This window comes from Octopus bimaculoides, chromosome 15, assembly GCF_001194135.2.
Source record: "Octopus bimaculoides isolate UCB-OBI-ISO-001 chromosome 15, ASM119413v2, whole genome shotgun sequence".
NCBI lineage: Eukaryota > Metazoa > Mollusca > Cephalopoda > Octopoda > Octopodidae > Octopus > Octopus bimaculoides.
The window spans coordinates 29,517,643-29,537,926 of NC_068995.1; the positions used below are offsets into that span (position 1 = coordinate 29,517,643).

At 37.7% G+C, this 20,284-nt stretch overlaps 1 protein-coding gene across 8 annotated transcripts in view; it reads right to left on the bottom strand.

Annotated features, from left to right (window-relative positions):
* Positions 1 to 237: 237 nt before the first annotated feature.
* The window catches only part of LOC106870248 (zinc finger protein 474), a 162,360-nt gene continuing 142,313 nt past the window's right edge, over positions 238 to 20,284 (bottom strand). For 7 of the 8 annotated variants that reach the window (XM_014916303.2, XM_014916607.2, XM_052973221.1 and 4 more), the window contains 2 exons: positions 19,961 to 20,151; positions 238 to 17,173 (listed from right to left, as the gene is read on the bottom strand). In XM_014916303.2, the coding sequence (XP_014771789.1) occupies positions 20,000 to 20,151 (152 nt within the window). In that variant the 3' untranslated portion in view covers positions 238 to 17,173; positions 19,961 to 19,999. The remainder of the gene's footprint in view (positions 17,174 to 19,960; positions 20,152 to 20,284) is intronic. The other variant, XR_008265611.1, reaches the window with a different exon arrangement.

Genomic DNA, 20,284 nt, shown 5'->3' on the forward strand with positions numbered 1-20,284 from the left:
TATATACATATATATATATATATATGAATGCATGCATGTATGTATGTATGTATGTATCTATCTATGTACTTGAATAGTTATGCATGAATGCAAGTATGAATTAGTATGAATGTATATATGTAAAATATTCACCGGTATCGTCTCCAACGTAGATATTATGTAAAACTTACGTATTTTCATCTCGCACTCCTTCCTTCCTTCCTTCTTTTCCCAAAGTTACTCGCATTTACAATTTCGTTTCTTTTCCCTTTTTTTTTTTTTCTTTTTCCATTCTGTCTTTAGAGAAACTCTGAGTAGCGATTCATACTGATTTAATTTTAAATCAATATCCATTCATCGCTAGCTTCGAGAAATATTTCGTTGAATTGCAATTCACATTAATGTAAACCCACAATAATTCTTTTGTGCGTGCGCGTATGGTATAGGAATATATTGTATTTCACCGCTTGTAACAAGGAAAGAAGTACTCAATACGTAGTCTAAAGTTAATTATGATAAATGCATTAAGGCTTTCACCGTTGTTTATTTTGATTTACACTTTGCCCTATATTTCAATATTACGCTTCTAAAAAAAAATTCTTATATATATATATATATATACTATATATATATATACATATACGTATGTCTAAATACACGTGTGTGTGTATGCGTGTGTGTGTGTGTGTGTGTGTGTGTGTGTGTGTGTGTGTGTGTGCGCGTGCATTTGTATATACATAATTCACACATAGACATATACATGTGTTGAGTCAAACTTTTTGCAGTATTTTAGTAACTTATTTGCTTTATTCGTCAAGTTACAGCAAAATCACCCTACCATTCAATGTAGGGGCCATTGTGTTGCACGGTCTAAGGCCACCTTTCTGCTAGTTCATTAATCCCATGCTGATAACAGTTCTTGTCCTTAGAAGCGAAGAAATCCTTCACTGAAGCTTCTACCTCCATTTTGTTTATGAAGGGTCGCGGGCGCAGAAAGCGAACCATGGATCGGAACAAGTAATAATCCGATGGAGATATTTTTCGGCAATCCTAACGTGCATAAGCAGTAGTTAAGCAGGGCCCTACTTCTGGAACATGTCGCCAAACATGGGCGTTTCGAACACAAGGTGATGGTCTATGTCTGATGGAATTATAAGGGGATAATTCACTGCAGGTTCGTTCTGGGCGATCGAACCATCGATGCAAACATGTACTCCAAAAAGCTGGAGCAGATGTACGCCATTGTGCGGGGAAAATGCCTGGCATTGGTTAACACAAGGCGACCTCTTCTGCAGCAAGACAACGCAAGATCTCATACCATTTGAGTGAGTCGGAATAAACTTCAGAAACGTGAGGGAATTGAACTGATTCCACACCCAGCATATAGTCCGGACTTAGCCCTCTAGAATTATTACTTGTTTCGATCCATGGCTGGCTTCCTGCGCTCGCGATACTTCATCAACCAAGAGGATGTGACAGCTTCAGTGAAGGAGTTCTTCACCTCGAAAGACAAGAACTAGTATCAGAATGGGACCAAAGAACTGGCAAAATGGTGGCTTCAGGTGGTGCAACACGATGGCCTCTACTTTGAATGCTATGCTGCCTTTATTGGAACTCGATGAATAAAGCAAAAAGTTACGAAAATATTCTTTTCTACCCTAGTCACAAAGCTCGAAATTTTGTGAGAGGGGGCCAGTCGATTAGATCGACCCCAATATGCAACTGGTACTTAATTTATCGACCCTGAAAGGATGAAAGCAAAGTCGAGTTCAAATTCCGCCGAGGTCGACTTTGTCTTTCATCCTTTCGGGATTGATAAATTAAGTACCAGTTGCGTACTGGGGTCGATCTAATCGACTGGTCCCCTTCCCTAAAATTTCGGACCTTGTGCCTGGAGTAGAAAAGTTACGAAAATATTGCAAAACTTTTGACTCTACACAATACATCAGTGTGTGTGTGTGTGTGTGTGTGTGTGTGTGTGTGTGTGTGTGTTATCTTTTATACGTAACAGTTTGGCAGTCACTTCGAAGTTTCGGCTTGCTCGCCTTCATCAGACTGCTTGACGAAGGCAAGGGAGCTGAAACTTCAAAGTCGCAATTAGCCATTTATTTTTAAGTGTTAGTTAACATGCAATCTACTAAATAAGTATTTTGTAATCCTTCAGTTTAATGTTAAATTGTTTTTGCACATAACTTTACATAAAAACAAACAATATGTGTGTGTGCGCGTGCGTGTGTGGTGTGTGTGTAGAGAGAAAGAGAGAAAGAGACAGAGAGACAGAGAAAGAGAGAGACAGAGAGAGAGAGCCAACAATCAAACATAGTGTGAGCTTACTCAATGCTAACTAAACGTAGTCCATAATTGTTGAGTAGACTCTGTAGTATGGTGCTGTCATGTACAGTACATGTCCCTACAGGAAGGAAGATCAAGTTAATACAGTATCATATAATTACAGCTCATGCATTCCAGTACAAAACCCTTCTTTGTTTTTTAGAAGAGAATTTTGACACCAGTTAAAAGTGGTGGTAGATAGCTGTATATCTTCATCTAACTGCTTTCACTTACGTTTCGGCCATTGCTTGGGAGAAACCATTTCTGTCAGCCAGTCACACCTCAGGACACTACATGACAACATTTTGCTCAGGTATCCGCGAAGTGTAATTAATCTGTATGAACAAAACATTTACAATCTCTCAATTACAAGAAAAAGAAAAAAAAAATCTTTTCTCTTTCAACAGCAAAAAGATACTTTTTTCTGTTTGAAACTTTCCTCAGATCAAACTAACACCTCATCTTCGATTTTACGTTATTGATTCTTCCCGACGCCGACTTCCGGAAGTCTTTTTGAATTTTGTATTTGATTATATTCCATTTTTTCCATTTGTTTGGTATATCTTTTCCATGAATATCCTCACTGGGATAACATCCAGACCAATATAGTTTTCACCTCGTTAGTGCAGTGTGGAATAATAACAAGAGCAGTACAATACTTAGTGTCAGCACGTTAGTAAAATCACAATCGTGTGTCCACATTAATACAGTATGCACATCAGTACAAAATCCATATCTGTACAGTAGAGATAGATATTAGTGCAATTATCATAAATTAGTGCAACACCCACGTAAATATGTTATTAAAAGTAGTGCAAAATCAAAATTGGATTAAATTTCGTATCTGCTTCAGTTATGTTCACCTCATAAGAGCAGAATACTCCCATCGTCACATTCAACAAGAATAAAATAATGATATCAGAGCTGTAGCCATGTTAGTACAGAGCTCACATCAGTACAGTGACCATGTTATTGCATTCAGTCAAATATTATAGTCATACGTTAATGCTGTAACAAAGTGATTTCACAACATACAATATCACTGAAACTATATTAGTACTGTAGTCATAACAAGTACCATATTATTATTAATAAAAATGTTTTCATATCAGCGCAGCAGCTACAACAATATTCGGTACGATACCCACAGCTGTGCAGTAACAATATTAGTGTATCAATATTGATATACATAATAATAGGCAATTACCATGTATTTATGTTACACTAAAATCATTGAGCTAGTATTGCATTTATATTGATTTCAAATTTTGGCACAAGACCAGCAATTTCACGGTCGGGGTTAACTCTACTACATCCACATACACGCACGTACTTAACGTAGTTCTCAAGTAGATTCAGCGTGACACACCGAATATGACCAGGCTGGCTCACTGAACTACAGGTACAACTCATTTCTGCCGGTTGAGTGGAATGGAACAATGAGAAATATAGTGCCTTGAGCAAGGACACAATACGTCACCTGGAATCGAACTCACGACCTTCCGATTGTAAGTCAAATACACTAATCGCTAAGCCACACGCTTTCACATTTCAAATTAAAAGATTTTGTGTGTGAGCAAGCTATAAAATGAAATATAATACACTAAATGGGCTGTTTATACATCGAAAATGATTCACTTGTTTATTTCACCGGGAGCTGTAAAATATTTATGTGATACAATTCACTGTATAAGTTACAAGTAACGATATTTGTAGCCAAAGTAATTTTCAAATACTTTTATGCATTTCTTCACTTACAAATGCCATGTTTTCAACAAAATTTATATTGAAATCTCTTTTCCGACAATTTCATACCAACATGAGATAGTTTCAACTAATCTTAATTAAAAGCAACCCCTCTATCTATGACAAGTTAAATTGAAACTGTGTAAATCAGTGGTTCTCGGCAATATTTTATCTAGGGATCCCTTTGATTCCTATTATATTCGCTGAATTAAATATTATTAAGAATTGCACGAAAAAATGTTAAAATAGTTTGTATATTGTAGAAGTATAACCAATTTACTGCACATAAATTTTAACAACTAAATCTTCTATGGACCTTCAAGGCTCATATGGGCCCTGGTTGAGATCCAGTGATGTAAACAATGACAAATGCTCTCTAGAAGATAATTAAAAAGCCAAAGAATTGGTACAATGGGCTATTGATAACACTGACTGCTGATCGAAATCATATATCAGATTAACCGTTAGATATTTTAAACTTTGGTTTATCAACACGCATATATGATTCAAAACCGGAATAAAGGCGACACTTCGCTTTGGACATATATTTGGAGCATGAAATCTAATCATTCATTTTCTGATATAAAATAGAGAATACTTTGTTTTGCAAAACTTTTCACCAACATTTAAAAAAAAGTGACTGTTATATAATCAGTCATATTATGTAACATCTGTTAACTTAGCCTTCACTGGCAATCAGTTTCATCCTGCAGATATAGAATGTTCAGAACAATGACTACTTTAAATCAATTTCCTATCAAAATAGGGAAAGATCCACGATGTCGGAAACCTTGTAACAGTTTACTCTTTCCGTTTCTTTGAGTTCTCTCAGTTCTGAACTTATCTCAACTTCTTACTTTTTGCTTTTGTCCATATGTGTGTGTGTGTGCGCGCATGTGTGGGTGTGTATATAGGATTTTATTTTATGAATAACAAAAGGTAAACGTACCAAGAGAACCTTCTAAATTTGTCCGACTTAGAAATATATTCTATACAATTTTAGTGATAAGTAACAATACATATTCACTTTAACTTCATCGTTAAAGTAACTAAAAATACATAGCATTTCTCTATGTATGACCTACACGAAACTTTAAACAAAGGTAATTAATGTATGTTTAGATATATTTCAAAACCTATCAAATTTACCCTGTCTATTAATATCCTAATTAAGTTAGAACTTTCTAAAATTAATCATCATATGCTTCCTCCTCTTTAACTCAAGCATTTTCTCTTCTCACTTGACCAAAGATTACATGTATGCAATATGTAAATATTTCATTTTTTTTTTCTCATATAATTAGGAAAACCGACCATGTGAAACTTCGAAATCAGTGTTATCTTTTATCAGCCAAATTAAACATTCAACTCTAATTAGCCTGGTGATTTCGTTCTTCGTGTCATATTTTTCTATGAAACATAAACATAGGTATGTATATTTTATACTTGTGTATGTATGTGTATCCACATGCATGTGCGAATTTTCGAGTTCTAATACATATTTGAAATATGTGTTATTAGAATATGGAACCATTACGTAAATGATAAATGGTGTTTCATAAAGGCGACCATCGACTACATTGATAATTGCTGGCATATGTAAATGATTTGAAATTTTATTTACACGCGCGCGCACTCGCACCCATACGCACACACACACACGCACACACAGTTACACACGCATACATAGGTATGTATGTGTTAGGATGTAGCACACATGATCACGAATCGCGAGAGCATGGGTTCGATTCCCAGGCCGAGTGGTGCATTGTGTTCTTAAACGCTCCATCTCGTTGTTCTGTCACCACTTCGACATCTGAAGTGTGGCACATCGTGTATCTTGTACAGGCAATTAGATAGAGGAAGTGAACTTATGTGCCGCACAAACACTTGATCACAATAAACAAATCATCTGAGAAAGTCGTTCAGCAAGAAATTGCAGAACAGCCTTTGTTTTTGTCGGATTGAGAAACGTCCATCACATTACACACACACACACACACGCATACACAGATACACACACATGTATATGTATAATATATGCATACATACATATACATGCATATGTATATGCATATCTGTAATATATACAGGGTGGGCCAAAATTAGTACCCCAATTTTATGTGTCCCAATTATATGTGTCTATTAGTTCTGTAGCTTCTTGATGCATGCTGTTATTATTTCTATATGTCATCGATTATTCGATGTGTCGAATTTTGTGAGATAATACTGGTCGAAGCCAAAGATTCCAGATTTTTTGATCAACTCATTTTCTCTTGTCATTTGGGCGTCGATATCGTCTTCAGGAATTTGTGCATTCCATATTCTACGAGAGACGATGAATGGTGATCGTTACTTGGCGTTGTGTATAAACATCATCTGGCCATGTTTTTGATACCGTCATTCGAAAATCTTTGTGCAAGATGGAGCATCTCCTCATTATGATCATTTTTTCTCATTTTCATTACATTTCAAGTCGGGGCAGTAATTTTGGCCCACCCTGTATATGTGTGTGTGTGCGCGCGTGTGTATAAAGTTCCACATAAATATATACTTGTTTCATAAATAATAAGCATTTCCTTTTTTTTTTATTTTGCTTGCGGTCCTTCCTTGCGGAGATGTATCTCTAGATGGGGGGGGGGGTATGTAAGGACTAGTAACAAGCACTTATTAATTAGTCATAAAATATATACGAAAGATGTTGTTGCTGTCACTGCTACTACTGCAGCTGCTACGGCTGATATTTCTACTGGTGAAGTATTCGCTCTTACGCATAAACCTTTAATGAATGAACAATTGAGTAACGCTCTTGAAATGGTGCGAGTTATGAAACCAACGATGTCTTCAATAATAATAATTTCTGGCTTTGGCACAAGGCCACACATTTTAAGGGAAGCTTATAGTTTATAGATGATCGGATGAACCCAACACACAAGACTTGTACGAGGGTCGGCTGAAAAGTTCATAGGCTGACCAAGATACACTTATGGAATGTAATCAAGTGCGGTTTATATTTCAACATAGTCCTCCTTGCGGTCAACACACTTCTTTCGGTGTTGCAGTACGTGGATCCCATTGATGAAAAAGCTTTCATCTTGTTGGTCAAAACAACAGATATGAAACTACAATACTGGTTCCCAGCGAAGTGCTTTTTCATGTTGGGGAAGAGAGGGACCTTATCAGAATAGGGATGGTGATCAACCAGTTCACAGCCACAGTCACGCACAGCAACCATTGAAGCTAAGGACTTGTGCGCTGGAGCAGTGCCCTGATGAAACAAGACCCCTTTCGTTTGTTTTTGTGGACGTTTATTCTTGTTTCTTAACTGCCTCAGTAAGTTGACGTAGTACTCTCCATTGATGACGTGACCCTTTTGACGATAATCAATAAACACATGCCATTTGCACCCCAAAACCTGAGCCATCACTTTCCCTGCAGATGGAGTAGGTGAGGAAGGGTGTTTCCACTCTATGGAAAATCTCTTTATCTTTGGCTCAAAATGATGAAGCAAAAACTTCTGTCATGTCAAGTTCAATGTGTAGGATATTCTCAACTCTCTCACAGGATATACTAATAGCATTGGCTTTTTGATTTATAGTCAATCGCTTGTTATTCATCACCATGTAGTGAATACGATTAATGATTTCTTCGGTGGTGGCAGTTGCAGGACGTCCAGACTGTGGCTGATCTTTTAGACTCTACCTTTTTCTCCTCAATTCAGCTGTTTACTTTTGCACTGTTGATAACGCTAGAGCGTCACCTCTTAATGTAGCAACCATATCAGCATGAAAGTAGTTGAGGGATAAATTCTTTTTCGGCAGGTATTTGATGAGACGACGATGCCAAATTTTGTCCACTTTCAAGAGAAGTCGTTATTAGTTACTTGTGAAGTCTTCTTTGAACAGTCAGATGTCAGTTTACTTGGAATGAAACAATGAAGTCATTAATAAGGGAAGTTAATGCATGCGAGATTTCACAGCTCTAGCATCACTCCTTCAGAGTTAGCCTATGAACCTTTCATCTAACCCTCGTACTTATTTTATCAACTCAGGCTGAAAAGGAAAATTGACATTGGAGGGATTTGAGCTCTGAATTTGAAAGCAACATTTTACCACATCTGTTATGTACCTACTAACTAATCTTTAATAATAATAATAATAATAATAATAATGATAATAATAATAATAATAATAATAATAATAATAATAATAATAATAATAATAATAATAATAATAATAATAACAATAATAATAATAATTACAAATTTTGACACAAGGCCAGCAATTTTGGGGGAGGGGTAAGTCGATTGCATCGATCCCAGTGCTCAACTGGTACTTATTTTATCAACCCTGTAAGGATGAAATGGAAAGTCAACGTCAGCAGAATTCAAACTCAGAACATAAGATGGATGGAATGTCGCTAAGCATTTCGCCCAGTTTGCTAACAATTCTAACAGCTCACCGCCAATAATAATAATAATAATAATAATAATAATAATTATTATTATTATTATTATTATTATTATTGTAACGAAGTTTGTGGTCAATGAGGAGAGTAGGCGTGATACCATTAGTAATTGGTGCACTTGGAAATATCAACACTCAACGACCAACAAGGCCAAAAAGGATTGCTGAAAGTGTGAAGGTAGAACACCTACAAAAATAATATTGCTTGGAACTGCAAGAATTCTTCGCAGGGTTCTTGAAGCATGACCTGTAAACAAGTGTCACCTTAGTCTGCTGGCTGCGGACAGTTGATACTTTCCATCATAACCAGCAAAATAAGCTGTGAGTTTTCATCAAATAATAATAATAATAATTCTTTCTACTGGAAGCACAAGCCTCAAATTTGGGGGAAGGGATTAAGTCGGTAACATCGACTCTACTAGGGAGTAACTGGTACTTATTTAATCGACCCCGAAAGGATGAAAGGCAAAGTCGACCTCGACGGAATTTGAACTCGGAACGTGGCGGCAGACGAAATAGCGCTAAGCATTTCACCCGGTATGCTAACGATTCTTCCAGCTCGCCGCCTTTATAATAATAACAACAACAACAATAATAATAATAGTAATAATAATAATAATAATAATAATAATAATAATAATAATAATAAACCTTTCTGTTATAGGAATAAGGCTTGAAATATCCGTCAAATAAGTCGATTACATCAATCCTAGTGCATAACTGGTACTTATTCCATCGACCCCGAAGGAATGAAAGATAAAGGTCGACCTTAGCGGAAAATAATAATAATAATTCCCGCTATCGGGGATTCTATTTATTTATTTATTATTTCTTTCTTTAATTTCTATTATATACCCTCTGTTTTATCCTTTAATGTGATAGTATCTCTCTTTTATCAATGTGAACACTACCTGTTTTTGTATTTTATTTTTTTGCGTGTGCTGTAACTCGTCTTTCGATATTATCTTGGGCCCCTTGTGGCCAATAAAAGAAATCATTATTATTATTATTATTATTATTATTATTATTATTATTATTATTATTATTATCATTATTATTATTATTATTTTTATTATTTTCATTATTATTATTATTATTATTATTATCATCATCATCATCATCATCATTATTATTATTATTATTATTATTATTATTAAGAAGCATTAGTTTTACTGCGTGTTATGTGAGGAATAACTTGAAGCTCTTGAAATTCTTGAAATGTGAGAAAATTATGATGATAGCCGAGGACAAGAAGCGTAAATGCTACACATGCATAAGAATGCATAAGAAGCACAAATGCTACACATGCATAAGATCTTACTGTTCCATGCGAAAGAAAAGAAAGGTAGTGGATATGTCTTGCTAATTATCAACACCTCGACCACAGCTAAAACAAAATACACAGAAGCAATAACAACAGCAATAACAGTCGAAGAAAAAGCAGAGGTCACAACAACGACAACTTTCCAAGGAGATCAAGTTGAAGTGCCATCCTAAACAAAGCAACATTCGTGCAAACATAGATATATAAGAACACGCTCGGCAATACAGTCATGAGATTCAGCAAATGAAAATAAGGATGATATGGAAGAATTAGAGAAAGGACAGAAAATAGAGATATCGCCAAGGTTGAAGAGTTATACATCCGCGGTCTGAACACCTAGCAGGCTGAAATTTCACTAAAATAAAAGAGCGTGGCAAAACAAATGAATCAGCCGCCTCGTCAACAATTTCATCAAAAATATCCACAACATCAACAGTATCAACAATATCAACAGTATCCACAGTATCAACAGTATGAGATCATAAACTCACGTGGTTTGACGTCGGTGTGGAAGCTGAAAAACCTGCTGTATTATATTTGGTTACAAAATCTAGATGTGGTAATTATCAACAGGGCTAGGATTTCCAAGAACTAGCTTGCTCTCCTTCTGGCAGACAACGAGATCCATACTTCTTTCGCTAGTCCGATTTGAGAGATGAGAGTACAGTATCGGAAGGGTAAGAATATAAAGGTAAGGACGATCTTTCTAACCGCAGATAATAGGCTGGTGGTCATAGACGTGTGTATCAATGGCGGTATAGTGCTTTTAGACAAGTGGCTGTTTGTACTTCGATAAGTAAAAGAAGAACGAAGTCTTCAGACGTCATGAGGCGTCTCTAAGAATATCGCGCTCATGAACATTAGTGGGCGACTGGAATTGTATTTTAGGCGATCGGCACATCATTGGAAGAATATGAAAAGTTGACGGGAGCAAAACTTAACCTGGAAAAGTCGGTGGGCATGCAACTCAGCACATGGAGAGGCAAGTCCATGCCGTCCAACAGCGTCGTTGGATGCTGGACGGACGGACCGGTAAAGTTGCATGGGGTTTGGTTCGGACCGGATCTCCAGGTGGATAAGAATTGGGACGAGGTCATCTACTACCGCCTGACAGTCGTGCCTTGCCCCGTTCGCACCTCGCCATGTTGGAATGCCTCCTCTTCATATTCTTGTGGAAGGGACTGGTTTCATTGGTGAGGCGGTCCATCTGCTGCCAACACCCTCTACGCGGAAGGCTGGGAATGCCGTGGCTAATGATGCGCAGACATGTGCTGAGGCTGTGGTATCTCCAAATATTCTGTTTAAACGGTGAACAGGTGTGGTCGCTGTTTATCAAACAAGCCTTTCCCCAGCTCGTCTCCCTGACTGAGCTGCAATCCAGGGTCAAGAAGAGACCGAGACAAGGTGACTGGCATCTGGAATGTCACCAGGCACTCACTGCCCTCTACCAAGCGGGCAATGCGATCAGTGGAACATCTACTCTCGAGTTCTATACAGGGTTAGTGGAGGAAAAGAGCGATGACGCACTCGGTGAGGCGGTAGGCGAAGACGAAGTCGAACTGACCAGTCTGTTCCGGAGCCAGAACACACTAACCATTGATTGGTAAGTGTTTTGTCAACATCGCATTTTTTTTTTTTTTTGTATTTGTCATTGAGAGGTTTTTCTTGCCATTTTTCATTATTATTGATGTTGTTGTTATTATTATCCTTGTTATCATCATCATCATCATCATCATCATCATCATCATCATCATCATCATCATCATCATCATCATCATCATCATCATCATTATTATTATTATTATTATTATTATTATTATTATTATTATTATTATTATTATTATTATTATTATTATTATCGTTATTGTTATTTTGTTCGAGTCTCTCGTAATTGTTTGAATTTAACTGTCATCGTAAAATCTTACTTCAAATTTTTGAGTAAAATTCTAAAAGATTCTGAAGGGTTACTCAGCTCTTTGCGTTTCTGCTTTCGGTGAGGAATTTGTTAATCATTTGCTGAAAATTTGCTCATCTCATTAACAAATTTTTAAAATAATTATTTCGCAAAACGTCCAGGGAGGGAAAATAGATGTTGGAAAAGTTGTGCTGACGAACATACCATCGCCACCACTAGTACCGACCGAAACAAAATTAACAACATTAGCAGCTGTAGGAACATGTCAGGCAAAGAAACGTGCAGAATTATCAGCACGAGAGTTGTCCTTGCCATCGACGTCACCACATTAACAGCAAACAATAGCGACAGAAACACAACCACCCCAATAATAACAATAACCGCAGTAACGACGACAAAAGTTATAGCAACAGCAGCAGCAAACGCAAAGATAACGTCATCAACATGGCAGAACACGAACCAATAATATCATCACCAACAACAATAACTACAATAATAGCAAAGCTTCCTTTGCTGGAGTGACCTCCAGTCTCTCTCCAGAAGATAAGAGGGTGAAATTACAGAACACCACTCGATTTAGGAAAAATCAGAGGAGAAGGTTAAAGCTTGCGACCCCTCCTGAAGCTCTACCTGCAACCGTTAAAAGTTTATTCTACACTGCTGTGCGAGTATAATAACATGTTGCCTGAACGACTTCGAATGCACACATAGAAAGCGCCCTCTGCAATGCATGGTAAGCAACATATATCTGAAGCAAGTTAGATCGGGAATGGGAGAGCGAATTTCTATTTGAGACTGAGAAGCCTACAGTACAACATTCAGTAGTCGTTTGTCGCGGTGGGGACTTCGATCTCTTCCACACTTAATAGAGCAGTAGGGGGCTAAAGTTAACAATACCAAGAGTCCAACGGAATTAGCTCGCTAATGGATATTGGTATGCATAATGTTAGAGGGGCGCAAAGCTGCTTGGTGTGAAGAGAGTGGGGTGATTTGGGATCACACTAGAGGTCCTGCTCTGTGTAAAGCGTGAGCATTTGGAAAGAATCCGAAAGGGGCGGACCTACATGTAAATGTGGAAGGCAGGCTTTCGAAATGCTAAGTGGGTAGAACATTTGATCATAACAAATTAATCGCCTCCCAGGGTATATCCCAACTCTGCATTCTCTCTACCCCGCCCCCATTTCTGCCCTCCTACATGCACAAACACAGACATACACACACAAGAAAACATGCGCTTGCTTTCGTCTAAGTTGGAACTTCCTGACCATACCTCTGATGAAGAAAGAGGGCAAGAAAGGTTAAACCAAAAATGAAAAAAAGAACATCAAAGAAAGGGTTAAAAAACGTTAAGAAACATTAAAGAAGTTATACAAAACATAAAACAACACCAACTCCACATCTCTCCCATTTAACGCTATGTCTACAACAACAACAACAACAATAGCAAAAACACCAGCAACACCATAACCTCTACTCATAGCAACTAAAAGAAAACATAACAAAACAACGAAAACACAAGAGAAAAACTAGTATCTGCATAATGCCAACAACGACCAGAACGAAAGCAGCAACAATTTGCACCCACATTCAGTTTTGTCCTGGTAAGAAGTAAAAATAAAGGACTGCAATTCAAAAGTACAAAGTGGAGACATAAGGATAGAGGGGTGGGCCTATAATAAAAGCGCAGAGGAAATCCCAGAGAACTTGAAATTTGTAAGGCTGCCAGTAGACAAATATAAGAAAATGAAATTTTCTAAATGACATTCGAAACTCCAGCGTCAGGCAACTTCAAAGGCTCCCCGCAAAACCCTACATGGTGAAGGTATTTTTTTATATAACCGATTGCCTAAAGAAACATCTTTAAGTTAGGTGACCTGTTTTTCTTTGTTCTTTCCTTCTACCAACAAGACAACTTTAAAAGTAGGTTGAATAAATGCGCATTCATGAGCCAATCTGGAATCAGGGACACTTGCTCAATGACCTCAAGTCATCAGCTAGGGATATGATAACCATAAGTGATACTAGGATGTTCAGTACACATGCCGTAGCGTCCATTTTTGATGACTGATATCTACACATCTGTAAGGGACCTGGAATGGGAGGTGGATTGACAGCGTTGTTTTAGAAAAACTTTGAATCTCGAGAAACAGTCGATCTTCCTGGGCCCGAAAAGGAAACTGATTATCTTGGATGTGAAATGTAACGAAGGAGTGCCTTCAGACCAGCAGCTGTCTATAACCTCGTCAGGGCAACCAGATTTCTTTAGGAGTCTGGAGATTTTCCTTGGAACGTCAGAATGCTTTAGCGTTAATGGACAACTGGAACGATATCTTGGATGCACGTTTGGATTGTGTGGTGTTAACTGATAAGAGAGTTGGGTGCAAAAGCATCACAAACCTGTTCATACGATTCCAACTGTTTGACAGGTAGTGACTAGATTTCCCGAATGCCCAGATGTGAACACGGGCAAACAGCATCGGTTTATCTAAAACGTGTCTAGGTGGAGTATTGTGTAGACAAACTAACAGGGACAGTATAGGTTACCCACAATTCAAAGTGGTCGGCTACTTACACTAAACATTTTTATCTGTACTATCGACCTTGACAAGCAGAATAGAAACCTGATTATTGGAAACAGAACGCGTCTTTTCAGGCATGCCAAGTTTGTAGTTACCGGATTAGAGAATAAATTAAGAGGAAGTTAACAAAGGCATTCATCAATAACCGATGGTGGTCAGCTCAAACATGGCTATTAGATTAAAAACAACATGGATTAGTAAAGAAATAGTGATAGAGTAGAGGAAAAGCTAGTTAGTATCCCAGAGGAGGTACCAAGGAAAGGCTTTGCCACTGACGCGCTGACGGCAAGATTGACTCTTGAGCAAGTCTTCAATGCTAACCACGAAGGTTGTGCTGTCAGGGCACAAAGGTGCACGCTATAAGGTATGAGGGAACGAAAGCTGTTTGATGGTCCTGTAAGGCAGAAGCACAACGTGGCAACAAAGCCACAATTCGGTCTTTGACGGATCAGCAAAAGCGCATGGTACTTCGTTCCGAGCAGATGTGTGCAGCTTTCCAGCGACATTTAGCTCAACTGTTTAGGGCGGTTGGAGACAGAGTGGACCTTACCACCTACCTAAATGACCTACCGCAGATCACGACTAGATGCAAAGTTCTGCGAAAGGCCGATAACAGCTAATGACATACAGGAAGTGATGGTTGGCTGCACAAGTAATAAGTCACCAAGTTTGGATGCTCTGCCTTACAAGCTTTACTTTTATATGTCATCTTACTCGGAGGTCTCTTGACAAATGTCTACTGCAACTGGCAGCAGAATGGAAAATTTCCCAATTCTGCGAAATGAGGTGTAAGTAGTGCTACAGAGAAAGGACCCGAACAAGGGAGTTGATTTTGACAAACTCAGGCCAGTAATACTACAAAATGTAGAATTTAAGATCTTGGCCAATGTAATAACCAAAGATCGGCACAGATATATGCAATTTTATGTCGTCACCTTAATAATCTTGGGACAGATCGGCACTTTTCTGAGAAAAAAAAATTGACAAAAGAAAAGATTAACCAGGAAAAGTCGATGGGCCTGCAGCTCGGCATCTGGAGAGTCATATTCATGCTGCCTGGGGTTACTGACCGGTTGCATTATTCGGTGTCTGATTTGGTTGAGATCTCTAGGTAGACAAGAACTGGTTCGAGATGACAAGCAGTGTCACTAATTTCACCCTGAAGGGTAGGGCGGGGTGGAGAACGCCTACATTGCATCTATCACCTGCTACTACCTGGCTATTGTGTCATGCCCGGCTCCGTTGATGACCCGACTGGAGTGTCAACTCTTCCACTTACTGTGGAAGGGACGGATTCTGGTGGACAGACGCTCCATTCACTGTCAACATCTGCTGCTTTGAGGGCTGAGCATGCAGTGGCTAATGAGATGCAGAGGTTGCGACATTTCTTGCGCTTCCTTGACGGCGTGTAGGTGCGGTCACCTTTATTAGACTCACTTTGACAGAGTTGCAGTCTTGGATTAGGCATAGACCGAGGCCGGGCACCCGACACCTAAAGTATCGTCAGAGGCTCAAAGTTTTCTGCCAGTCGAACAATGTGGTCGTTGGAAGCTTCACCATAAGTTTCTATATAGGATTTGTGATAAGCGAGAGCGACTACATATTCAAGAAAGACTTTGGACGTCGCCGGAAATAAACTGGCTTCTCTGTTTCGGAGGACTTTCGGTCAAGGGCCTATGAATAATTTCTAGAAATCCTTGGTCCGGCAATGCTGCCGGGGTGTGGTGAGAGATATTACCGTTTCAGGATAAACTCTATAGGCATGGCGGTGTCGTCCACCAGGCCTGCACATGATGCACGCGCTCGTAGTGTACTAACATTGCTGACTTGTGGAGTGCGAGTAAGAAGTGTCTGGCTATCAGCCGACACTATTGTGAAGATCACTCCACCACCTTCCTTTGACTGAGAAGGGATAACAGCGTTCCTCGGTCTGGTGACTATAGTGAGGGATGTTGTATGGTGAACTAGACTGAAATTACTGACTGCAGATACTTTCCTCTCCTGCCGTTGACTCTTCTAAGTGCCATTTGTAAAGGAAGGTGAGGTTTGAAAGGAAGGCGCTGCTCTCCAAAAATTTGTTAATAAGTGGGTTAATATGGTGAAGATGGCTCCGATGAGTGGGCCTAAGCTTACACCTATAGAATGGACTGAATTGATAGGAGTGGAACACTTGGCAGCTGGGGTAATCCAAGATCTGTCGGATTCTTTGGTTACTGTTGGGTGATACTATCCCCTATTTGGTAATTTTGTTATTATAATACTCTTGTTAATTACTATTGTTTATTTTGTTTATACGTGCATATGTAAATCTGTCCTTTGTTTTTGACTTATCCTAAATGTTTTTGTTGCGATTGTGTCCAGTAAAGAAAAATATTATTATTATTATCATTATTATTATTATTATTATTATTAGTATCATTATTATTATTATTATCGTTATCATCATCATCATCATCATCATCATCATCGTTATTATTATCATTATTATTATTTAGATAAACCTGACACCTTTTGTGTCATATATGATTAGAATTGGAATATGGAAATTAGCATTGATTATGAAGAGATCCCAAATGGGAATATAAACTGGACCATTGAATAATAACAAAATTCTTTTTTTTTTCCACAAGGGAACTCAGGAACAAAATAATAGTGGTTTCAACAATGGAAGAACAGCTGAGAAAGATGACCGCTGGAAGATATAAGATTTGAGAACATGTTAAACAATGTACTGACACAGAATTCATATTGAGCTTTTGACACTGGATGGTTCGATGCATGAGAAACCCAGCTTAATGTCGGAGTGTTTATATACAATTCATTTTCACAATAACTGAAAGTAAAAGAAAAAACATATTGAAAATTATTTTGAAAATTATCAAAACTCATACAGTAGATTGGATTAGAAAAATAAGAAATTTAGTCTAGAGGATAAATATACGCTCTCTCTACAACCTATATGTAAGAGATGAGGAATTATGTACATTATTTACATTGTTTACATTTGAAGGATATTTGTCCTCATCTTGTTTGTTGTTAACACAACGTTTTGGCTGATATACCCTCCAGCCTTCTTCAAGTGTCTTGGGGAAATTTCGAACCTGGATTCTCATTCCTAAGGTATTTTTCGATGTTATTATTTTTATTATTATTATTATTATTATTATTATTATTATTCAGGTCACTGCCTGGAATCGAACTCGGAATCTTGGGGTTAGTAGCCCGCGCTCTGAACTACTACGCCATATACCCGTACTGGTTAAGAGCGCAGTGACCTGAATAATAATAATAATAATAATAATAATAATAATAATAATAATAATAATAATAATAATAATAATAATAATAATAATAATAATAATGATAATAATATCGAAAAATACCTTAGGAATGAGAACCCATGTTCGAAATTTCCCCAAGACACCTGATGAAGGCTGGAGAGTATATCAGCCAAAACGTTGTGTTAACAACAAACAAGATGAGGACAAATATCCGTCAAATTAAATAATGTAAATAATGAACTTAGTTTTATTTCAACAAAATATTTTCTATCTCCCCCACTTTCTGTCAGTAAAAGACTTCGCAGAAACAAAAGCAAGCTGTTGTCATTTATCAGAAACCATAAGACCGTAAGCTGGCTCAATCGTTAGCACGCCATACAAAATACTCAACGGCATTGTCCTTACGTTCTGAGTTCAAACTCTGCAGAAGTCAACTTTGCTTTTCATCCTTTTGGGATCAATGAAATAAGTACCAGTCGAGAATCGGGGTCGATGTAATCAAGGATCCCTCTCCTCTCCCTTAAACGTTCAGGCCTTGTGACTTTAGAAAGGTTATTTATCAGAAGTCATGTCTGATTATTTGCAATATCACCCCTTAACATTTCAAACAGAAATATTTTAGAGAGAAATAAAAGAGAAAAATATAACTTTTGTTCGTTAATTAAGGAGAAAGTGCAGTGCACGATTTTTGCAGCGCTTTGTCGACTAGTGTTAGTAATGTGTCTGAATATTAGCCTGAAACTCCGCAGTCCACTGCCACTGGAAAAGAAAGACATGAGTGGGGATTGCACAAGGAGTTTGATTGGATTGCTCCCAACAAAGTCAATATTGCTGAAGACATCCCACAGCATGATATTAGTTTCAAATAACATGAAGTATTATCATTTCAGCAGTATTAAAAAGGCTGTTCAAACGAAAGGGAAAAGAAAGGAATTAGAATGTTGGTAAGAGAGAATATATAACCTTGATCGGTAGGTATAAAATGAGCAGTGAATACCTAATATGCGTACAATGAAGGCATGGGTAGAGAAAATGTGCAGTAGCATTTATGCCAGGTGTGTGGTGAAGCGAAACTTCAGATGAGGCATATATACACAAGTGCGGTGTATGTATGGCTTTTGTTTAAGAAGTTCGCTTCGCAACCCCATGGTTTCCTGTTCCCCATGTTACCTTGATATATACATGGAAGTCATGAAAAACCTTATAATGAATGTACTTTCATTTCAAACTAGCCATAACAAAATATATGATTGTTGTAATACCCAGTACATCCCCAGGCCATCAAAAATCGTCTTCCATTAACTACTAAGAGGGTTTTCGATCTACTTGGAAATATGTGGGGAGGAGGGCGAATGGTTATAATTTGTTTCTGAAAACTAAGCGGTGTGTATCTCGGGCAAAAATGCTTAATTCTCTTTGTGAGAGATGTAATATGATAAAGTTAATCGCAAAAATGTTACTAACATTTGGAAAGGTAAAAATGATTATGTGCAACATTCATGCCGCCCTAAAAGCTATTAGCAGCATGAGAGGAAATAACTTCAACGAGAAATCATGTTCTCGTGTTGTTGTTGCTTATTCCCAGGTCAGCTTGGGAATGGCCAGCTGAAAGCATCTTGTCTTTTCATACATTGGGAACTGCATTATATTGCGTGTTCTTGCTTTATTTAAGGAAGGAATAGAAAAAAATCTTTTATTATTCAATGGCCCAATTTTTATTTAAGAAATGATATGAGACTTGTTTGCTACTTCTAGCAGATTAAGTGAACATCCAAAGAATGGTGGTTGTAGCAATATCAGTGGGAGATGATGTACAATGGGCAAGACGGTAGCATACAATGACGGTGACCTATAAGCAGGCTCACCAAGCAGACTCTGAGTATGTACTTGTAATAGTACACAAAAAAAAATGAAGCGTGTAAGAACAATCTTCATTTATAATCTCAACCAAATTCCAATTTTTGCACTTCATTTATGGACGTACATAATGACTTCTCACATAGTACAAGTCCACAAATTTGCAGGATGAGGTATCGTAGATTGGTCTCTGTGTAGCCCTGTAGCGTTTACTGATATCAACCTTGGAGAGATAAAAAGAAAATAGGTGAGATTTGAACTCAGACCTAAGATGAATAAAGCTAAATACCGAAAAGGGTTTCAATTTCGCATTCTAATTCATATATATCCTGCTAAGCATTGCCTTTCTCTCTCTCCTTAAGTCCCCCACTTCATCCATCTCGCTCCTCTCTTTCTAGCTTCTTTTAATCATCTTCAGGATTTCACAAAGAGTGTACTCCTGACTCCACATTTAATATGGCTCTTTGCTATCAAATACTTACCAATTACAAAAATACGTTTGCCTTTATTTTTTATTTATTTTATCTCTTCTTTGGTCGACAGCTCTTTTCATGTACGATAAGTCTATCTGGTTGAAACGTACGACTGCATACACGACATGGGACCAATGCTGCTTGAGAACTCTTCCATGCAGCTTCGTTCATTGCATCAACGTCATACATACCACTGCTACCTACAAACAGATAAATTATTATTATTATTATTATTATTATTATTATTATTATTATTATTATTATTATTATTATCATTATTATTATTATTATTATTATCATTATCATTATTTGTATTAAGAAGGTGTAGACGCT